General features: G+C 39.8%; 1 protein-coding gene across 1 annotated transcript in view; it reads right to left on the bottom strand.

The window, feature by feature from the left end:
• Nucleotides 1-208: 208 nt before the first annotated feature.
• Nucleotides 209-17,058, bottom strand: part of Muc19 (mucin 19, oligomeric) — a 121,159-nt gene continuing 104,309 nt past the window's right edge. Inside the window, exons 35-48 of the mRNA NM_001309489.2 lie at nucleotides 14,532-14,585; nucleotides 12,650-12,703; nucleotides 12,497-12,550; nucleotides 11,097-11,225; nucleotides 9,955-10,008; nucleotides 9,737-9,784; nucleotides 8,363-8,392; nucleotides 6,807-6,838; nucleotides 6,557-6,719; nucleotides 6,187-6,224; nucleotides 3,477-3,587; nucleotides 1,863-1,902; nucleotides 1,139-1,247; nucleotides 209-545 (exon numbers count right to left, since the gene is read on the bottom strand). Coding sequence (NP_001296418.2) covers nucleotides 371-545; nucleotides 1,139-1,247; nucleotides 1,863-1,902; nucleotides 3,477-3,587; nucleotides 6,187-6,224; nucleotides 6,557-6,719; nucleotides 6,807-6,838; nucleotides 8,363-8,392; nucleotides 9,737-9,784; nucleotides 9,955-10,008; nucleotides 11,097-11,225; nucleotides 12,497-12,550; nucleotides 12,650-12,703; nucleotides 14,532-14,585 — 1,091 coding nt within the window. The 3' untranslated portion in view covers nucleotides 209-370. The remainder of the gene's footprint in view (nucleotides 546-1,138; nucleotides 1,248-1,862; nucleotides 1,903-3,476; nucleotides 3,588-6,186; nucleotides 6,225-6,556; nucleotides 6,720-6,806; nucleotides 6,839-8,362; nucleotides 8,393-9,736; nucleotides 9,785-9,954; nucleotides 10,009-11,096; nucleotides 11,226-12,496; nucleotides 12,551-12,649; nucleotides 12,704-14,531; nucleotides 14,586-17,058) is intronic.

Below are 17,058 nucleotides of genomic sequence, written 5' to 3'. Positions count from 1 at the left end.
GAGAATGTGATGTGGCACAGGGAGAGTGGTGGTGTAGCTGGGACAAGGACATGGAAAGGAAGGGAGAGTATATTGTCATGAGGTAGTGAGGGGAGGGAGGGAATGGAGCAGAGCGCTGGCTAGAAGACACTGAGAGTCGTGATTGAGTGGCATTCTCTGCTATTTGCAGAATTCACACGGTGTAAACAAATCCACACCTTCCGCAAGTCCTTGTACCATTGCATTTATTTTCCAGCCAGTATCAATGACAGAATAACAACAAAGCCTCATTGTGAGCATCACCTTTGGAATAAGACATACTCATACGTATCCATAATGACTATTTTTCTAGCCTTCTAAAATAAGAGTAACCGGAAAAGCAATGCAGGAATTAACTGGCTGTGGAATGTTCACATTGGTCCAGACATGAGCAGGTTGTGGTGTGCCTGTATCTGTAAGGGATGGTGCTGCCATTAGAACAGTCAAGTGCAATCTCCCTGAACTCATATTCTTCCTCACGGCAGCAAGAGCAGGAATTCTCCAATTGAAAGGTCTCATAATTGTACCTAAAAGGAAGAAATTCAGTAAAAAATGTTTCAGAATATTTGCAAACATTATATATCTTGACATCAATACTTGCATTCTATGGACTTTCCTAAAGGGCTTAATTGCTTTTAATGTGCTCTTTTTCTGGATCTTGTACCCTTTCCAACTATAAAAATTCTGATGTAGATCAGTGACAACTGCACTTGAGATGAAAATGAGATTAGGAGAAAGAGTTGTAGCTGCACAGTAGGAACATTAGGGTGCAAAAATGTAAATAAAGGATTTTAAGTCAATATCAAGTTATAATTAGTCTCACCAAATTAATGTATATGTAAAATTTTATATTAAAATAACCATATAATGCCACTCTAAAATTCAACTTTAAAGTGATTTGAGTAATGCATTTCTTTGATTAGGTGCCCTTTATTGTCACAGCAGGATAAGCATCTTTAGAAAATGACCTCAGAATAACTTCACAATAACATTGCTAAAGTGATTACTTTTAGTCCTTGGAACTTAGGGGTTTAAACATTTTTTTCATGGTATCCTAATCAGGCAGCTTGTAAATGTCAAACTGAGTTAATGCATGGTACACATCCAAAGGGAAACTCACTTGACAGTTCTTTTGCAGTCTCCTACACATCTTGCCATCTCAATCCTCTTCCTACAATCGTTGTACTTAATGGTCACATTCACAGGAGTAGTCCTGCAGTTTCTCTTACCTAAAGCAGAGAACAAACCAGACGAAGAAGTGAGATTTAACATTTTGACAATCATTAGGCGTCCTTTATCTTAACCAAAGGGAAAAGGTGTATCGGCTTCTTCCCCATGCAACGGGAAGAGCTGTCTTTCTCAGCCCTCACTGTGAAGGGCACCCGGTTAGTACTAGGATAGATATTGTTGATTGTTGCTATGATTACATGACAGGGGATGAGAAAAAGAAGTGATGAGTAGAATAAAGAGAGAGGGTACAGGGCAGTCAAAGCAGAGAGAGGAGGACGGGACACTGCTGACAAGCATTTTCTTATTGTGGATCACATAACCTTTTGTTCTAATACACAGATTAACCACACAAATTGCTGGTGTTAGGAGAGAAAAGGAGTCTGTTGTTTTTACACAGGAATAAAAAAGTTCCCTTGTAAACATAGCTGGTCATTATTTTTACAATCTACTAACAATAAGTAACTGTAATGCCCTTTGCAAGCCTATCGGTTGACAGCTTTCAGTATGACCTACATTTAAGTACTTTACAACTGGTAAACCTTCTATTAACCATCCACATTCTGTCTTAAAGAAACATTCATAACCACATTTTCCGTATACAGAAGTTAACTTACATTTATAGCAACACTTATTTGACTCATAGATTCTGTCTTCCTGCAGGAACAAAAGATTGAAATATTTAATATTGAATGACATATGACATTTCTTAATATACTAAAGTAGCAATACAAAGGAAGGGAAAATGGAATGAGACAAGCCTGGTGATGTCAGCTCTAGGGCTTGGCAAGTACAGAAGGAGTTGAGCTTGGTCATAAACAACAGACTGAGTGTTTTAGACTGAGACTCTGCAATGACAGGAAGAAAAGGTAGAAAAATATGCAAATATGAGAGAAAACAAATCATTCTTCAGTTTCTTCAAAGGAAGAATTCTGTAACACAATACAGCCTCTCTTACTCAAGATCTGCATTGAAACTTTGTCTCAAATTCAAACCTTCCTAATTCTTAAGGTGAGAACCAAATAAACTATTGGGGTAGGGTATTAGAATTTTAACTATGTTCAGAAAGAAAAGTTGTAACTTAATACCAAACATTAATTTAAAAACAGTACTGAATGTGTTGGCACAAGCTATAACTATATGAGGAAAATAAACCTCATTTTTAAGAAAATGTCCCAACTAGATTGGCCAGTAGGAAAGCTCATGGGAATTTTTCTTGATTAGTGATTAAAATAGGAGGACCCAACTCACTGTAGGCAGTACCATCCCTGGGCTGGTGGGCCTGGGATGTATAAGAAAGCAGTCTAGTGAAGCAATGGGGAGAAGGCTATTAAGCAGCATCCTTCCATGGCCTCTGTATCACCTCCTGCCTCCAGATTCCTGCCTTAAGTTCCTCCTGTCCTGACTTCCCTAGTGATGGAGTGTGTCCTGAGAATGCAAGGTGAATAAGGCCATTCCTCTCCAAATTGCTTCTGATCACGATATTCACCACAGTAATAGAAACTAAAATACAGAGGCAGAGAAATGATGGTTGTGGCACTATGCTAGAGTGTACTAGTGTGGACTATAAATAGTACAGGGACATGCCGTTTTAGAGAATCTGAATTTTTATAGGAAGTAATTAATCTCCCATGAGCTTTTATTTAAAAAGATGGCCTTTGTTTTTTGTTCATAAAATAGTAAGGGGGATTTGGCTCAATGCGTCAGAGTGCATCATCATCATCATCATCATCATCATCATCACTTGCTGTTGTTTTTAAAAAGTCTAAAATTTTAGTTAAAACCTAAGAAGACCAAGATTCATTCCCTAGAATCTACATGGTGGCTCCATAATTCACGTTCCATTTTCAGGGACTTCAACACCTTCTCCTGACCTCCAAGAGTATACAGTGTGCACATGGCGCATATACACATATGCAGGTAAACACATACGCAAAATTAAATGCAAAAATAGCTCATTTTTTGTACTAGCCTACTTTTAGAATAGCATTAAACTAAGTTTATGGAGCTGGAAAAATAAAAGCCTTTCTTGGTTTGAAGAATATACTCAATAAAAGCTGTCGTTTCTAGAATCACATGTCTCTTGATACATGGATTTGTATAAATATTCATCAAACTAACTACAAATTTATGTGTCTCGGCTAAAGACCAACTTTCCCCCGGAAGCAGGAGAGAGAGGAGGATCTGAATTGAGCTTGGGAGGTGACCTCACACGTTAAGACCATGCTTACTTCTGCACACCATGTTTGCTTTGGGCAATCCTGAACCACGGCCACCAAGCCTGTGGTGCTGCAGGTGTAGGAGAGACATGGGTTGTTAGGGTCATCAAAGGATGAACCAACCTGCAAGTTAAGTGGGGAAAGAGAGAAAAGAAGTTATTTGCCTTGAGAGTTAATTTTGCTTACCAGTTAAAAACTGTTTAAAAAAATGAATGAATGAATGAATGAATGAATGAATGAATGAATGAAATTTCTGATTTTAGTATCTGTGAAGCTCCACTTTCCAGTGGTCAAGTACACGGTTAAGGGAAGGTACTTGGCGTATCTTCGACTTCAGTGAGTAAATCAAAATTCTCCATTGGGAACATAGAATGCATCGAGATTCTCAATCTTCAAAATACAGCTCACAACACAGCCAGAATACAGCAAATACATAGGCGAATGCCAGCAGCAAACCACTGAACTGAGAATAGGACCCCCGTTGAAGGAATCAGAGAAAGAACTGGAAGAGCTTGAAGGGGCTCGAGACCCCATATGTACAACAATGCCAAGCAACCAGAGCTTCCAGGGACTAAGCCACTACCTAAAGACTATACATGGACTGATCCTGGACTCTGACCTCATAGGTAGCAATGAATATCCTAGTAAGAGCACCAGTGGAAGGGGAAGCCCTGGGTCCTGCTAAGACTGAACACCCAGTGAACTAGACTGTTGGGGGAGGGCGGCAATGGGGGGAGGATGGGGAGGGGAACACCCATAAGGAAGGGGAGGGGGGAGGGGGATTTTTGCCCGGAAACCGGGAAAGGGAATAACACTCGAAATGTATATAAGAAATACTCAAGTTAATAAAAAAAAAGAAATGTGTGTAAAGAAATATATCTAATAAAAAATAATTAAGAAAAAAAACAAAAAAAAGGAAAAAAATCATAAGAGAAAACCATCTCTTCCCACCCCTGGTACCCACTTCCAGCTGGACCATGCTCCTGTAGACACCATCAATTCGAGACTCTATTCTTTAAACAAATGAATGTTTGAATAATAAAAACTTACACTGTGTATAAAAAAAATAAAAAAATACAGCTCACAAAAGTGACTGGTACATGTCTAAGAAAATTCTTCAAGAAAGGATGTTTTGTGGTAAACAAGAAGTTCACCAATTATTGTGCTCTATCCTTCAAGGAAAGTGGTTTACTGAGTTAAGACTCACGGGCCCACAAGATTATGTCTTAGTGTGTAAAAAGCGCTTGGGGTAAAAATGGATGGATAACTTGAGTTGGATCCTAGCAATCCATGGAAGGAAGAGAGAATCGATGTCTAAAAGATACCCATGGCCATCACACATGTGCTATGGTACGTACTCATGTTCTAATAATACACAGAAATTTCAGCGAGGACTAACAGGGGCTGCAGAGATGGCCCCGTGGTTAAGAGTACTCGCAGCACTTCCAGAGGTCCAGAGTGGGTTCCCAGCACCCATGTGGAGGCTCACCATCTACATATACCTCAGTTCCCGGAAATCCAGTTCCCTCTTCTGCCCTCTTTGAAGGTATCAGGAGCTCACGTGGTATTCCCGCATAGACACAGACAAAATACTCACACGCATAAATAAAAATAAATAAATCTTTAAAGTAGAGCTAGGGCCAATAATCTCAAGATGGCTTACTTCTATGTTTGTCAAAGCCCTTTGGACTATTCTGTAATTAATTTCTGCCCAACATTCAAAGTATAGTCTGAGAAATAGTGTTTAATTTAGACCAGTGTCTCTCAACCTTCCTAATGCTGCTGCAACCTTTTAATACAGTTCTTAATGTTTTGGTAGCTCCCAACGATAAAGCTGTTTTCATTGCTACTTTATAAGTGTAATTTTGCTACTGCCATGAATCACAATATAAATATCTGATATGCAGAATATCTGACATGTAACCCCTGTGAAAGGGTTGTTTTATCCCCTGAGGGTTTGCCACTCATAGGTTGAAAACCTCTGACTGAGGGCCTTAAGCCATAAGATAAAGTCCCCAATGAACTGAAATTTTACTATTTCAACTCTACCTCATGTAAATTATTGGGATTTCCCGTTTTGACTTTACCCTTTGTGTTTTGTGGTTTCCAGAGTCACACCAAGTTTGGACTCAGAATGCCGCAAAGTTCAGTCTGAAACTTTGATCTGTGCAGTTAAAACTGCCTCATGCACGCCCTAGCATCCTTTGTCTATTTTAGTTTGAGTTTAATGTATTCAGCAACACCAGCCAAGAGTGTTCGTATCTGCCCTAAATGTGAGCTCCGCGGTGCAGACCCAGCCCAATAGAGGCTAAGCCTCTTAGTGGGCGGAGCCCTTGAGATTTCTTGTTTGATTTCCGGCCGTTTGGCCATCTGATCTTTCGAGTTGTAATTACATTTGAACTCTGTTCATCGATTCGAATGCTGTGCAGTATGTCTTCTCCATCTGGCAGGACCCTGGGGAAATTCCGTTCAGAGATGGACTGCTGGCTGGTTTAATGATCTAGAGCCCCACCTCCTTCGGAAGGAGCACGTCGAGTTGCTTTTTATGTGAAGCATTTTGTGTCAATCGTGTGGACAAAGAGAAACTTATCCTTCGACTTTAGCAAAATGTTGTTTAAAAACATTTGTTTTAAACATTAGACACTGAAAACCCCCTGGTGTGGCTTAGCCCTGCATCTATTCTTATGACTACATAAATAAAAGAGAGAGGAAAAAGCCTTACCGAATAATCAGTATTGTTAAATAAACATGTTCTTGGTTCTGAAAAACAAATATAATGTGCTCCTTTATTATTTATGAAGAAGTAATTGTAGATGTTATCATACTTATGAACCAATTATGCTTTTCTTAAAATAGCACCGTTGCCTTTGATCCTATTGCTGCTGCTAGTATCTCTTGATTCGGGTTTTTCTTTATTACAATTATAAGTTTTAAGAAGTACCATTTCCGGGGTGGGGAAATAAAAAAAATTAAAAAAAAAGTACCAACTCTGTTGTCTTTAATGTCATGCGTGACAATATTAGCTCAAAATAGCCCTTGACTGTCTAAATGGTCAAGCAATGTACGGATTTGGTTGTGTTACAGACACATACCGCAGTAGCCAATCTCACAGCAGGAGTCATTGGATTTGAACTTGACTAATTTCTCTCCAGCTTTGCATGTGGGCGGAGAAGGACACTCTTTAGGCTTGCAATCTACGGCCTGTGCTTCTGTACAGGTACACTGATGACAATTTGATATCCATTCGTCTCCAGGCTGCAGATAGAAACCATGTTTAGAATTTCCTCCACAAAGATGCAGAAAGGAAATTTAGATTAAGACAGAACAGAATTGTATGCTTACGGATTTCTCTTCTCCCAGTGGACCATAGCACGCTGTTAACATAAAGTGATAAATACCAGTTAATGTTCGCAAATTACGACCACTTGCTATTTATAGACAATTGTGACTGGCATCTGGACTTCAAAGGCATATTTATAGAGGTATTGTGTTCAAGGTTGGATAAATCACACCTTCCTGCTTCCAGCAAAATGCCTTGTTTATGTGTGTGTGTGTGTGTGTGTGTGTGTGTGTGTGTTTGTGTTCACTAACTAGGATATTATATAAACTGCTTCCTGTCTCTATAATCCGATAAGTACTAAGATATTATCATTGGCAAATCCAAAGATTCACATTTGAATCTGTGGCATAGGTGACATTAAATTTCACATGCAAAAAAATGTTAATTTTTCTTTAAATTTAATGTTCAGAAAACTCTATCCATAAGAAAAGCTCTGCTTACTCCTCTTGTTTTGTCTCTAGTCTTTGGATGGAACTTTTTTGCATCAAAAAGTTGTTGACTTGCAACACTGAGGAAGGCTCTCAGACTTCTAAGGCATCTGAGACTATTGACAGACACTCATGAGCAAGGACACTGCTCTAGCACTACAACTACAGATCTGCAAGAACCTCCATTACAAACGGATCAAACAGACTGTCTTCTTGCCTCGGACACAGACTCCTCTTCTAGATTAAACTGCTCTTAGGAGCTCTGCTCATTAACTATGGTCTGTCATCCAAAGTACCTACACATCCCTCTCTCTCACCCTCACTTCCTTTCATTATTCTTGGCTAATCCACCTCATCATCCTCTGTATAGCAACAGAGATTCCTTTCTGGTCCCATCAGTTCTTTACATTACAGCTACAGCAATTCTCCTAATGCCTAATTATTTAATTGTTCCTATTTTAAATGCGAGTCATCCTTTAAAATACATACCTTTTTTTTTCCTGAGTCTCAAGTCTCCCATAATAAAGCTACTTCTCACTCAGCTCAGCCCTCTAATAGTCTACTTATTGCCATAAAACTTCATTCTACAACTTACATTCTCCATAGAATGTGTATTTACTTCTTATTGTGAACATTATTGTCTGTCATATCTGAAAACTGTATTTTTAAAAATTTTCTTTTCCCACTAAATAAAGTGAAAACTATTTCTTTATTGATTAGTCACTGCAAAATACATCATATTATCTTAAAAGTAGTGGAAATTCAATAAAGTTTTCAGAAGTTATTAAACTCAGGCATGCCTGCAATTTTCACCTGGAACAATATCCCAAAAGTTGTATTGTAATTTGTTAACTGATCACCGTTACGAGAGTAGTACCATTGACTACCTTTAATCAAGACAGGTAATTTTAGGAAAGAGCTAGCAGGAGAACTGATGTGCATTGTTTGGCTGCATGTTCGTGGACAAGAAAAATAACTATTATGCATTGTTTGACAAGTCAAAGCAAGTTTCCCGCACTTAGTTTATTCTGAAACATTCTGTGGCCTGTCATGTGCCAGAGTGACTTCAGATACCTAATGTACAAGAAGAATAGTCAATACAGAATTACTCTGGAGCCGGGTGCACTCACCTGGGGCTGGTGGGAGCGTGCTTGGACACACTGTGAAAACAGAAAACCTGTTAGCCTCTGAAGTGTTTGGAATGGTGTCATGGTGTTGGGGTAAATGTGTTTACCCGATTGATACTTATAAACCTGAAACAATTGTCTACACAGCAAGGCTCACATAGATCACCTGTCTTCCCACTTGGTACCGTTTATGGCATTTGACATCCTACTGTTGTAAGGTGTTTCATGTAGAACTCAACATTTAACATAGAAAATAAAAATAAAGTTCCATTGAAATTTTTCTTGGGAAAGACTTCCGATGAGTTAGGCCCATGAATAAAGAAAAGAGATGGTTTCATGACATGGGGATATAATTTTAGTAACATAGTTTTGATCTTAAGAACATTTATCCTCTCTTCTACTTCTTGAAATGCATTCATTTTGTCTCATCCCTCCCAGAATCTTTAAGCAGATGATGTGCATGGAGCCAATTGAGTTCTCTACTTCATGGATATGGGTTGGACACAGTTTCAAAATTTTAATTTCAAATTCTAATTCAGAACGACTCAGGGTCAAATTTGTGCTGTTATCCTACCTTGCCAAAAGAAAAAATAAACTGGCCTAGGAAGGATGGACTTAAAATTTCTACATGTTTACTTAAGGCAACCCCAAAAACCATTACCAAAAATTGGTAATAAAATTGTAAAATATGTGAAAATTTAGAGGGTCAAATGGCTCTTGTCTTTGTTAAGGCAATCTAAGATGTATATCTATATCTATATATCTTATTCTTATATCTTATTATTTACAGAATATATATATATATAATATCATTATATATAAAATCAGAATAATCTTTTAATCTCCATACTGATACCAGAGCCACTTTCTCTAAGCCATGTCATTCTCCTGATAAAACTGAGAGGGGGGTCTCATTTGGTGTAAGGGTGAAGTCGCCTTTAAATAATGGAACTCAAATCTTTCATAAACTCTTCTGTATTTCCTAATCTTCATCCTTGACCCTCATACTTGCAATGCCAACATGTAGCTGATTCCTGAACTCTCTCTTTTATGTTTGGTAGGATTTCATGTTTGGTCAAAATTTGCTGTCCACCTAGCCAGTCTCAAACTCAACCCTTCCCACTCTGGAACCTTTCCTCATGACTATCAACCACAGAATCACAATATTCCTGTATATTTTTGAATGACCGGCAAATGAACAATAAGAATCATATCTGTGCCTATAATGCCCTATGCCCCACTGAGAAGGTTGCAGCATGGCGATCACTGTCTCTTCCTGATGCTTTTGCTTTCTGTGTATGCCGTAGAACCCATCACATCTTAAGTACAGGAAGTGCCAGTAGACCGTGAAGTAAGTGGAGGTCTTCACATACTAACCTGTTTTATTCTCGGTGTCTTGACTTTCTGTTGGATTTGCAGCAGTTGCTAGGGCAAAGAGGGTGACAATACAATGTTTTACTCACACTAATAAGAATTCACATCACGTCTCTGTGAGCTCAATTCAGTTATGGCAGATTCATGGGCAAGGAGGACCCCATGTGGAAGAGATCAATTTCACAGGGTTCATTGGACTCCACTGGGTCTCTCCGTGTTACCTTGCTGGGATGTGCTGGGGCTGGTTGTGACTCCAGGTGGTACCGAGGTGGACTCTGCAAAGAAAATGAAATATAACTGATTCCAGTATCAGCACCCTCCATAACTTTCTTTTTGGGATCTCAGACTGTCAGGCATGGTGGCACAACCAGGAATCCCAGAGCTTGAAGGACTAAGATAGGACTGAAAGTCTGAAACCAGTATATGGTACCCAGTGAGACCCTATTTAAAAACATAGAGCTCTTGGCTACATGCTATGTCTTAAGAAGTGTCAGGTGAAAGTCTTTGTGCTCAAGGGACTTCTAAACTGTATGATAAAAGGAAGTTTCCCATTCTCCCAGGCCCCAATTCTGGCCTGTTTCCTTCCCAGAAAATCTCAATTTAGCTACTTAAGAATAAAGCCACAGAGAGCTCTGAAGGGCAATACAGCCAAGGTTCATTTGTTGGTGCTCCAGTTCCAGACTGAGAAACCATAGCAACATTTACCCTATCCAAAAAATAGAATGGATTTGGACAAATTCCCATTGCTTATCTTTGATAAGGGACCCTACTTATCCAAAAGGAAAAACCCTGTTTTCTTATAAATCCTCATTCTTTTGCTATGCCTTCATGTCCTAGGCTCACCTGTATTTCCTCCCGTGCTTTGGTTGAATGATGTTTCTGTGGGGACTCCTGAGAGATTAACATCAGTCATTTTAATTTCTTGAGAACTTATTCATGAGAAAAAACCCACAACAACATGACAGTGGCTAAATTAAACATCTCTGTTCACCGGACCTGGATTCTCTAGGTCTCTGGAAACTGCAGCTGAACCTGAAGTAACAGCTGGACAGCAAGACGGATAAAACACTACAGAAAGAGCAGCATGTCTTTCTTAGCTCCCTAAAATTGTGTCTAAGAGAGAAGGTAACAATCTGAAGGAAAAGGATCAAGCTTGGTTCACTTGAGATTTTGTCGAATAAAGTCAAAGCACCACAGCAGAAAAGACCATGTGTAGTTTGTCAAAAGAAGCAGAAAAGCCTATTTCTGTGCATTTTTCTCTCATCTGCCATCAACTACAGAGAGTAGCTGCTCCCAACTGCAGTCTACTACAAACCCTGGTGAGCCACTAACCACCCTAAAGGCTGAAACAGGAGTCACTCACTAGTTGCTGTTCTAACTCCAGGGTATTCTCCAACATCTGTAAAAGTTGTAGCCTCTGAACTGAGATGGGACAGAGCTTGGAACATGAACATTTGGAACGTGTGCAGCCCTGTGACTTTACACACTTTCCCTAGGAAAGGTAGACGCCTCTGAAGTTTGAAGACAAATTTCCCCAATTGTATTCATGACTCATGAGTGCGGGAACTCCCAGGGGTTATAGTTGTACCAGGAGTCACTCCTGTGGTGACTGAAATCACAGGAAGATGAGTCTAATCTACGATTCCCTCAAACCTAAAATTAGGATTGTGTTTAGAATAAGTATGTGGGTTTCTTGAGTCATTTTTCTTGCTTCTACTGATGCGTTATTCATGATCCCTGTTACACCATTTACTCTAAATACATAAAGGGCAGCTCACACAGAGTAGTGTGTGATCATGCAGGCAATTTGTACTCCAAGATAGAGCTAGGCAAAAATTCCCCCAAATACATATCAGACAATGTAAAGCAAAGGGTAAAGTCATCTAGCTGAATTTCAGCATCAGAAGTTTGGCCACTTTACAAATAAGTCATTGCCTCCCAGTGGACAAAGAAAAGCCAAGAAGTTCAGAACCATGACTGGTAGAAGTTTGCTGTACATTTGTGGTATCCCATTACTAAACTCCTCTTGTCAAGTCATTGGTTTCCCTCCGTTGGAACCACCAGATGCAGAATATCATCATGCAAGAGCCCCCTGGTGTCTGACACAAAGTGGGAAGGGGTAATGATCAAAGTAAAGCTCCATTATCATCCTAAAATAGTGGTTCTCCAACTTTTAATGCCATGACACTCTATGACGGTTCTGCATTCTGTGGTGACCCCCAACCATCAAATTATTTCGTTGCTACTTTATAACTGTAACTCTGCTACTGTTGCCAATCATAATGTAAATATCTAACATGTGGGTTATCTGATATGTGATCCCTGTGAAAGAGTCATTGAACCCCCAAAGAGGTCAAGGCTTACAAGTTGAGAACCACTGTCCAAAGAGAATAGCCAACCATGGTACATCATCTGATTTCTGCTCAAGGAATCTATTAATATTGTGGTAAATTTTTTATTCATCTTGGCCTTCTGTTTACCTGAAACAGAACTCTCTGAGCTTGTATTTTCTCCAGCTGATGTAGTTATTTCTGAAATGACAAATGGAAGAAAACTTACTGTGCCTTCCACTCTAGTTTACAGAGAAACACCTATGTGAGGACCCCTAAAAAATCTGCCTAAATTGGCTCCAAGCCAAGTCACAAATGGAGACATTGATCTTCCTCAGAACTACTAAAAGATCACTTTCCTTATTATGAAGAAACAAAATATAATTGTCATTTTTCATCATGCAGAAAGCATACACCTGGCATTCACTCCCACCTGTGTTGCCTCCTGTGGCATTGGTTCCACTGACTCCTGTGGAACTTGTGGCTTCTGAAAGAAAGAGATGAAAGATGGGACATTGGAAAGGCAATGTGTGACACTGTCACCTAGGTAGAGCCGTGTACCCTCCTCTCAGAACGGTTTGCTTACCTTGGCTGGAACTTCCAGATTCCTTAGTCACACTCACAGGTGCACTGGTGGACCCTGGGATGAGAAAACGTGAGGTCAACATAAACTGTGTTCTGCACTGACATAACCAAGGTGTACAGCAAGAGCTTTCATTCAGGATTGTGCTCTGGGCGGCTCTGAGAGGTGCCATTCAGAATGTGTTTGGTCAAGTTGGCGATTCTTTGAACAATTCTTTCATTGGTCTTTCTGTTCCTGGATTAAATAATTTTTCCATATCCCAATTATTTGATTTTTTCAATAAATATGCATTGTCCCTGCTTACTCACAAGCATCATACCACATTAATAGAAGGCATTTCCTGAGGAGCCTATGTTGTAATAGGTTTACCAGGCAAACCTAACAGAATCCTCACCCTGATGGCAGGCTCCGACATGGGTATCATCTCTAAAGAAATAAAAACCTTCATTTTCTTTATCCAGTAATAAACTTATATCTGTGTCTCTGTAGTTTTAGAACAATCTAGATGTTTCCATAGAACACATTGCTCCTTTGGTAAATTTACAGAAGACATCTCCTAGTACAGCCATTTTGGTGGAGTTTAGTCATAGGAAAGATTTTGGCCAGATCACCCATATAACTTTCAGGAAGTGTTTCCCATGGTGTTCTATTGATTGGTCATTGAGGCACAAACCTAAGGAATGCTAATGAGTTTCAATGGCTCTTATTGACACCAAATATTGGACATCTGATATACTTTTGTCCTACATCCTAATAGCTTGACAAATATCAGAAACTAGAAATTTTGAAAGGTTTTAAGAAGTTTCTAGATAGTGCACCTGATGCCTGTGATTGCTTCCACTTTGGGGTCCCGCTTTCTCCTAGCGTGGTGGTGGCTTCTAAGGGGGGTGAAGTCAAGATAGGTGGCTGGAAAAACTACAGCAGTTCCCCTGTGCTTGGGGACAATGGAACAGGAATCACCCCCATAGAGGGGGCCACTGAAGATGTCCTGGCAGCTTATTAGCTCACCTGTGTGACTTCCAGGTCCAACTCCAGTGCTGGCCAACAAACAAAGGACCTCAAATCATCACACTGATTGATGTTTCTGTCCCACAGACCTGCCTAGAGAAGAACCTGAAGGTGGATCTTCCCAAGGTCCTCCTCACAGCTTCCTCATAGAGTCCTGTATCTGCCCAATGACCCACATCAATGAAGTGGTCAAGATGGCAATGCTCCCTTCTGAAGTCCACCATCCTGAAATTCCATCTATGATGGATAGAGAACAAGGTGGCTTTCTCCCAAGTGCAACTGACACTATTCTAAGTGCCTGGACTCTTGATGCTGCCGTGATACCTATCATGGGATAAGAAACAGAAAAAATATTTCTGACTGTGCCACGAACATGAGCCAAATCTTAATATATTGTTTAGGAAAAAATCATATAAGCCAGGTTTGATGGCACATGCCTGTAACACCAACGCTCTGGAGGCAGAGATCAAGACAGGCAATTTGCCAGGAGTTCTAGTACAGACTGGTTTACATAATTAGTTCTAGGCACAGTGAGATTTTGTCTCAAAAATACAAACAAAATAAACAAATAAATCCCAAAACTTTTGGATAGGATAGGATGCCTTCCAGACTTCAAATTGTTTCTTCTTTCTCTAACAGTTTAGCAGTGTGTGTGATGTCTGAGACAATTCTCATGTTAATTGTACAAAGAGCCCATCTTTTGGATGGCTGTGAGACCAGTTGCTGCTAAGAGGAATTTTGCAGAATAGGTTCAGCTAAAAAGGAAAATAGCTGAAGTACTACAATCTACTGTGCGGGAAGGCATATCTATTACCTAGCAAGCATGTTAGACAAATTGTAAAGCCCACACCTAGCTGTGGGAGCTTCCAGGCCTCACCTGCTGTGATTGTGTTCCCATCGGAGCCACTATTATTTGTTGAAGTTGTAGCCTCTAGAGAAGAAAAATGAAGAATGGTGAGGGTCAAGAATTTGGCCAGGGAAGAATTGTGTTGATGTGTTATCAGAGTAGACAACCTAACTATATTATGAGCTTAGATATCTATTTGTATGGGAAGTCATACGTATAACTGTTGCTTCCCGAGAGGACCAATAGAGAGAGCATTAACAGTATTAAAGAAGCTAGGTGGATCTGACCCATCAGAGGGTCTTTTGTCAAACCACTGCCTCTGAAGGAATGAACGATCTCACGTTTTGCTCCTTCCCATGAATCACTGGCGTTCCCTCTTCATAGAGCGCACCAAGGGTGAGCTGAATTCTCCCTCACCTGATAAGGCATGGGTGCTTGTTATGACAGATGTGCAAAGAAGAAATGGAATGTCTTTCTGAATTTCAATTATTTGTGTACAGTCCATTAGAATGCTTTGATTTCGGCTGTGGAAATTCCTTGACTCTGAAATTCTCAAATAATATGTAATCATCTTGTCCAACTTCAAACTCTGAGAGCTGCAGCCTCTCCAGGTGAAACCACTGTGGTATGGTTAAATAAGGAAAAGGCTGCAAAGTGATGCATTTTTTTCATCCCATTAAAATCATTTGGGCATCTTCTTTGTGTAGTTCTGTCTTCATCCTTGGGCTGCACTCATGAGCAGAATACTCAAGGATGTCTCTCCCGACATGGCACTCACTGTGGCAGCTGGTAACCAGAAGGGAATGAAAGCCACAAGAAACCTGGAGAGTTCACTGTTAGTATGTACTTTTTTGAGAGAAAAAAGCAAATTTTATGTAATATTTTTGGTCCTGATATATAGACACCAGCCAATAGGGTGGCACTCTCAACCGTATAAGATTTAGTCCCTACAAATCCATGGTTTTCAGGGAATTCTTAGGCAAGCCTGCAGGCTGGATCCAAAGGGAAAATGCCTCCCTTTCCTCAGCTAACCTTCTCACTCATGTTTGCTATCTGAAGAGGGACCTGATTTTTTTTTAAGACAAATCACAGAATAACAGCTCACCTATTAGAACTCCCTGAGTAGTGGCATTGCCTCCCAGGGAAGTCGTAGCCTCTGAGAGAGAAAGCAAAGGAGTAAAGACAGTGGTCTAAAAAAGTGTGCACTGTACTGTTATGAAAATGCAATGCCTACATCTGAGGTGTATTTCCATAATTCCGTGTATTAGATTCCACTGATTCTTTAGTTTCCAAAGAGATTGCAGTGGAACGCAACTTTGCTCAGACTTCAATTATGTATGTGCCTAGCAGTTGATAAGAACTGCAGCTCCACAAAGTCACTCCTGAGACTTGTCATGCTAGAAGCTGTGCTATGCAATGATTCTCTGTGAAGTCAACTGAGACAGTTCTCAGCCATTTGCTTCGAATGTGTGTGGTCATTAGTTTAGACTGATTATCATCTAGCACAATGGCTCTCAACCTTCCTGATGATGCACCCTTTAGTGCCGTTTCTCATGTTTTGGTAATCCATAACCATAAAATGATTTCAGCACTATTTCATGACTGTAATTTTCTGCTGTTATGAATTAGAGTGCAAATATTTTTGGAGAGAGACATTTATCAAAGGGATCACAAACCACAAGTTAGGAATCACTGATGGAGCAGATGCCTTTGTGAGCTTGGGAAGATAAAGGACGCAATACAACTTTTTTTCTCCATCATTTTCTTATCACTAAAGCTTAATAAATAGTGTATTTTCAGAAGATTTCAATGAGTTACTAGGAGGGAAAGTATAAGCCCCTGTTCTGTGGCTACTTCATATTTTACTGTTTCATTGACTTGGAGGGAAGTTGTGGCCACTGAGAAAACAAACGATGAAATAGATTATTGGTAAATATTTAAGGGCAACAAAAAACATCCTGTAGTCCTCTTTGAATAAGTCAAAGGAAGCATCCACTGGTGGAAGGGCACATAGAATACTCATGTCACATCGCTGTCTCATCTGTGTTAGAAATGTGTGGGGCAAGAGTTGTGGCAGGGATAAGCTCTGTGATGCCTGAAACCCAAATGGGACAGGAATTATCACCGTGGCTTTCGTTGGTTTCTGGAAGACTTACTCTTCAGAACTCTACAGAGTCCTACCTAGTCCCCTTTCTCTCCCACCTGCAATGGGGTGCATTGTCCACTGACTATTCCATTCCAAAGCAATCAAAGGGATCGGATTCTCAACTTGAGACGGTATTCCTAACAGTCTACAAGAGAGAGGCAGGTAGCTTTCTCCCATAAACATTTACTTACTGCCCAGAAGTGAAATGCAATGAGTTAGTAGGTATGCTGAGAATTTTAAATATCAAGAACATACTCATTATTTGTATTGCTTTGGGAACATAAAAACCATTGTATAGGAATGTTTCTAAGGCTTATTTATGTTATCTCTAATTCAGAATAGAGATCTCATGAATATTTTTATATATAGGAAAAATTCTGCAGAACAATTGGACCACCCATTCTATTTCAA

The sequence above is a fragment of the Rattus norvegicus genome, chromosome 7, assembly GCF_036323735.1.
Source record: "Rattus norvegicus strain BN/NHsdMcwi chromosome 7, GRCr8, whole genome shotgun sequence".
Taxonomy (NCBI): domain Eukaryota; kingdom Metazoa; phylum Chordata; class Mammalia; order Rodentia; family Muridae; genus Rattus; species Rattus norvegicus.
The sequence above is the reverse complement of the archived record's forward strand: the minus strand, read 5'-3'. Positions and strand labels throughout refer to the sequence as shown.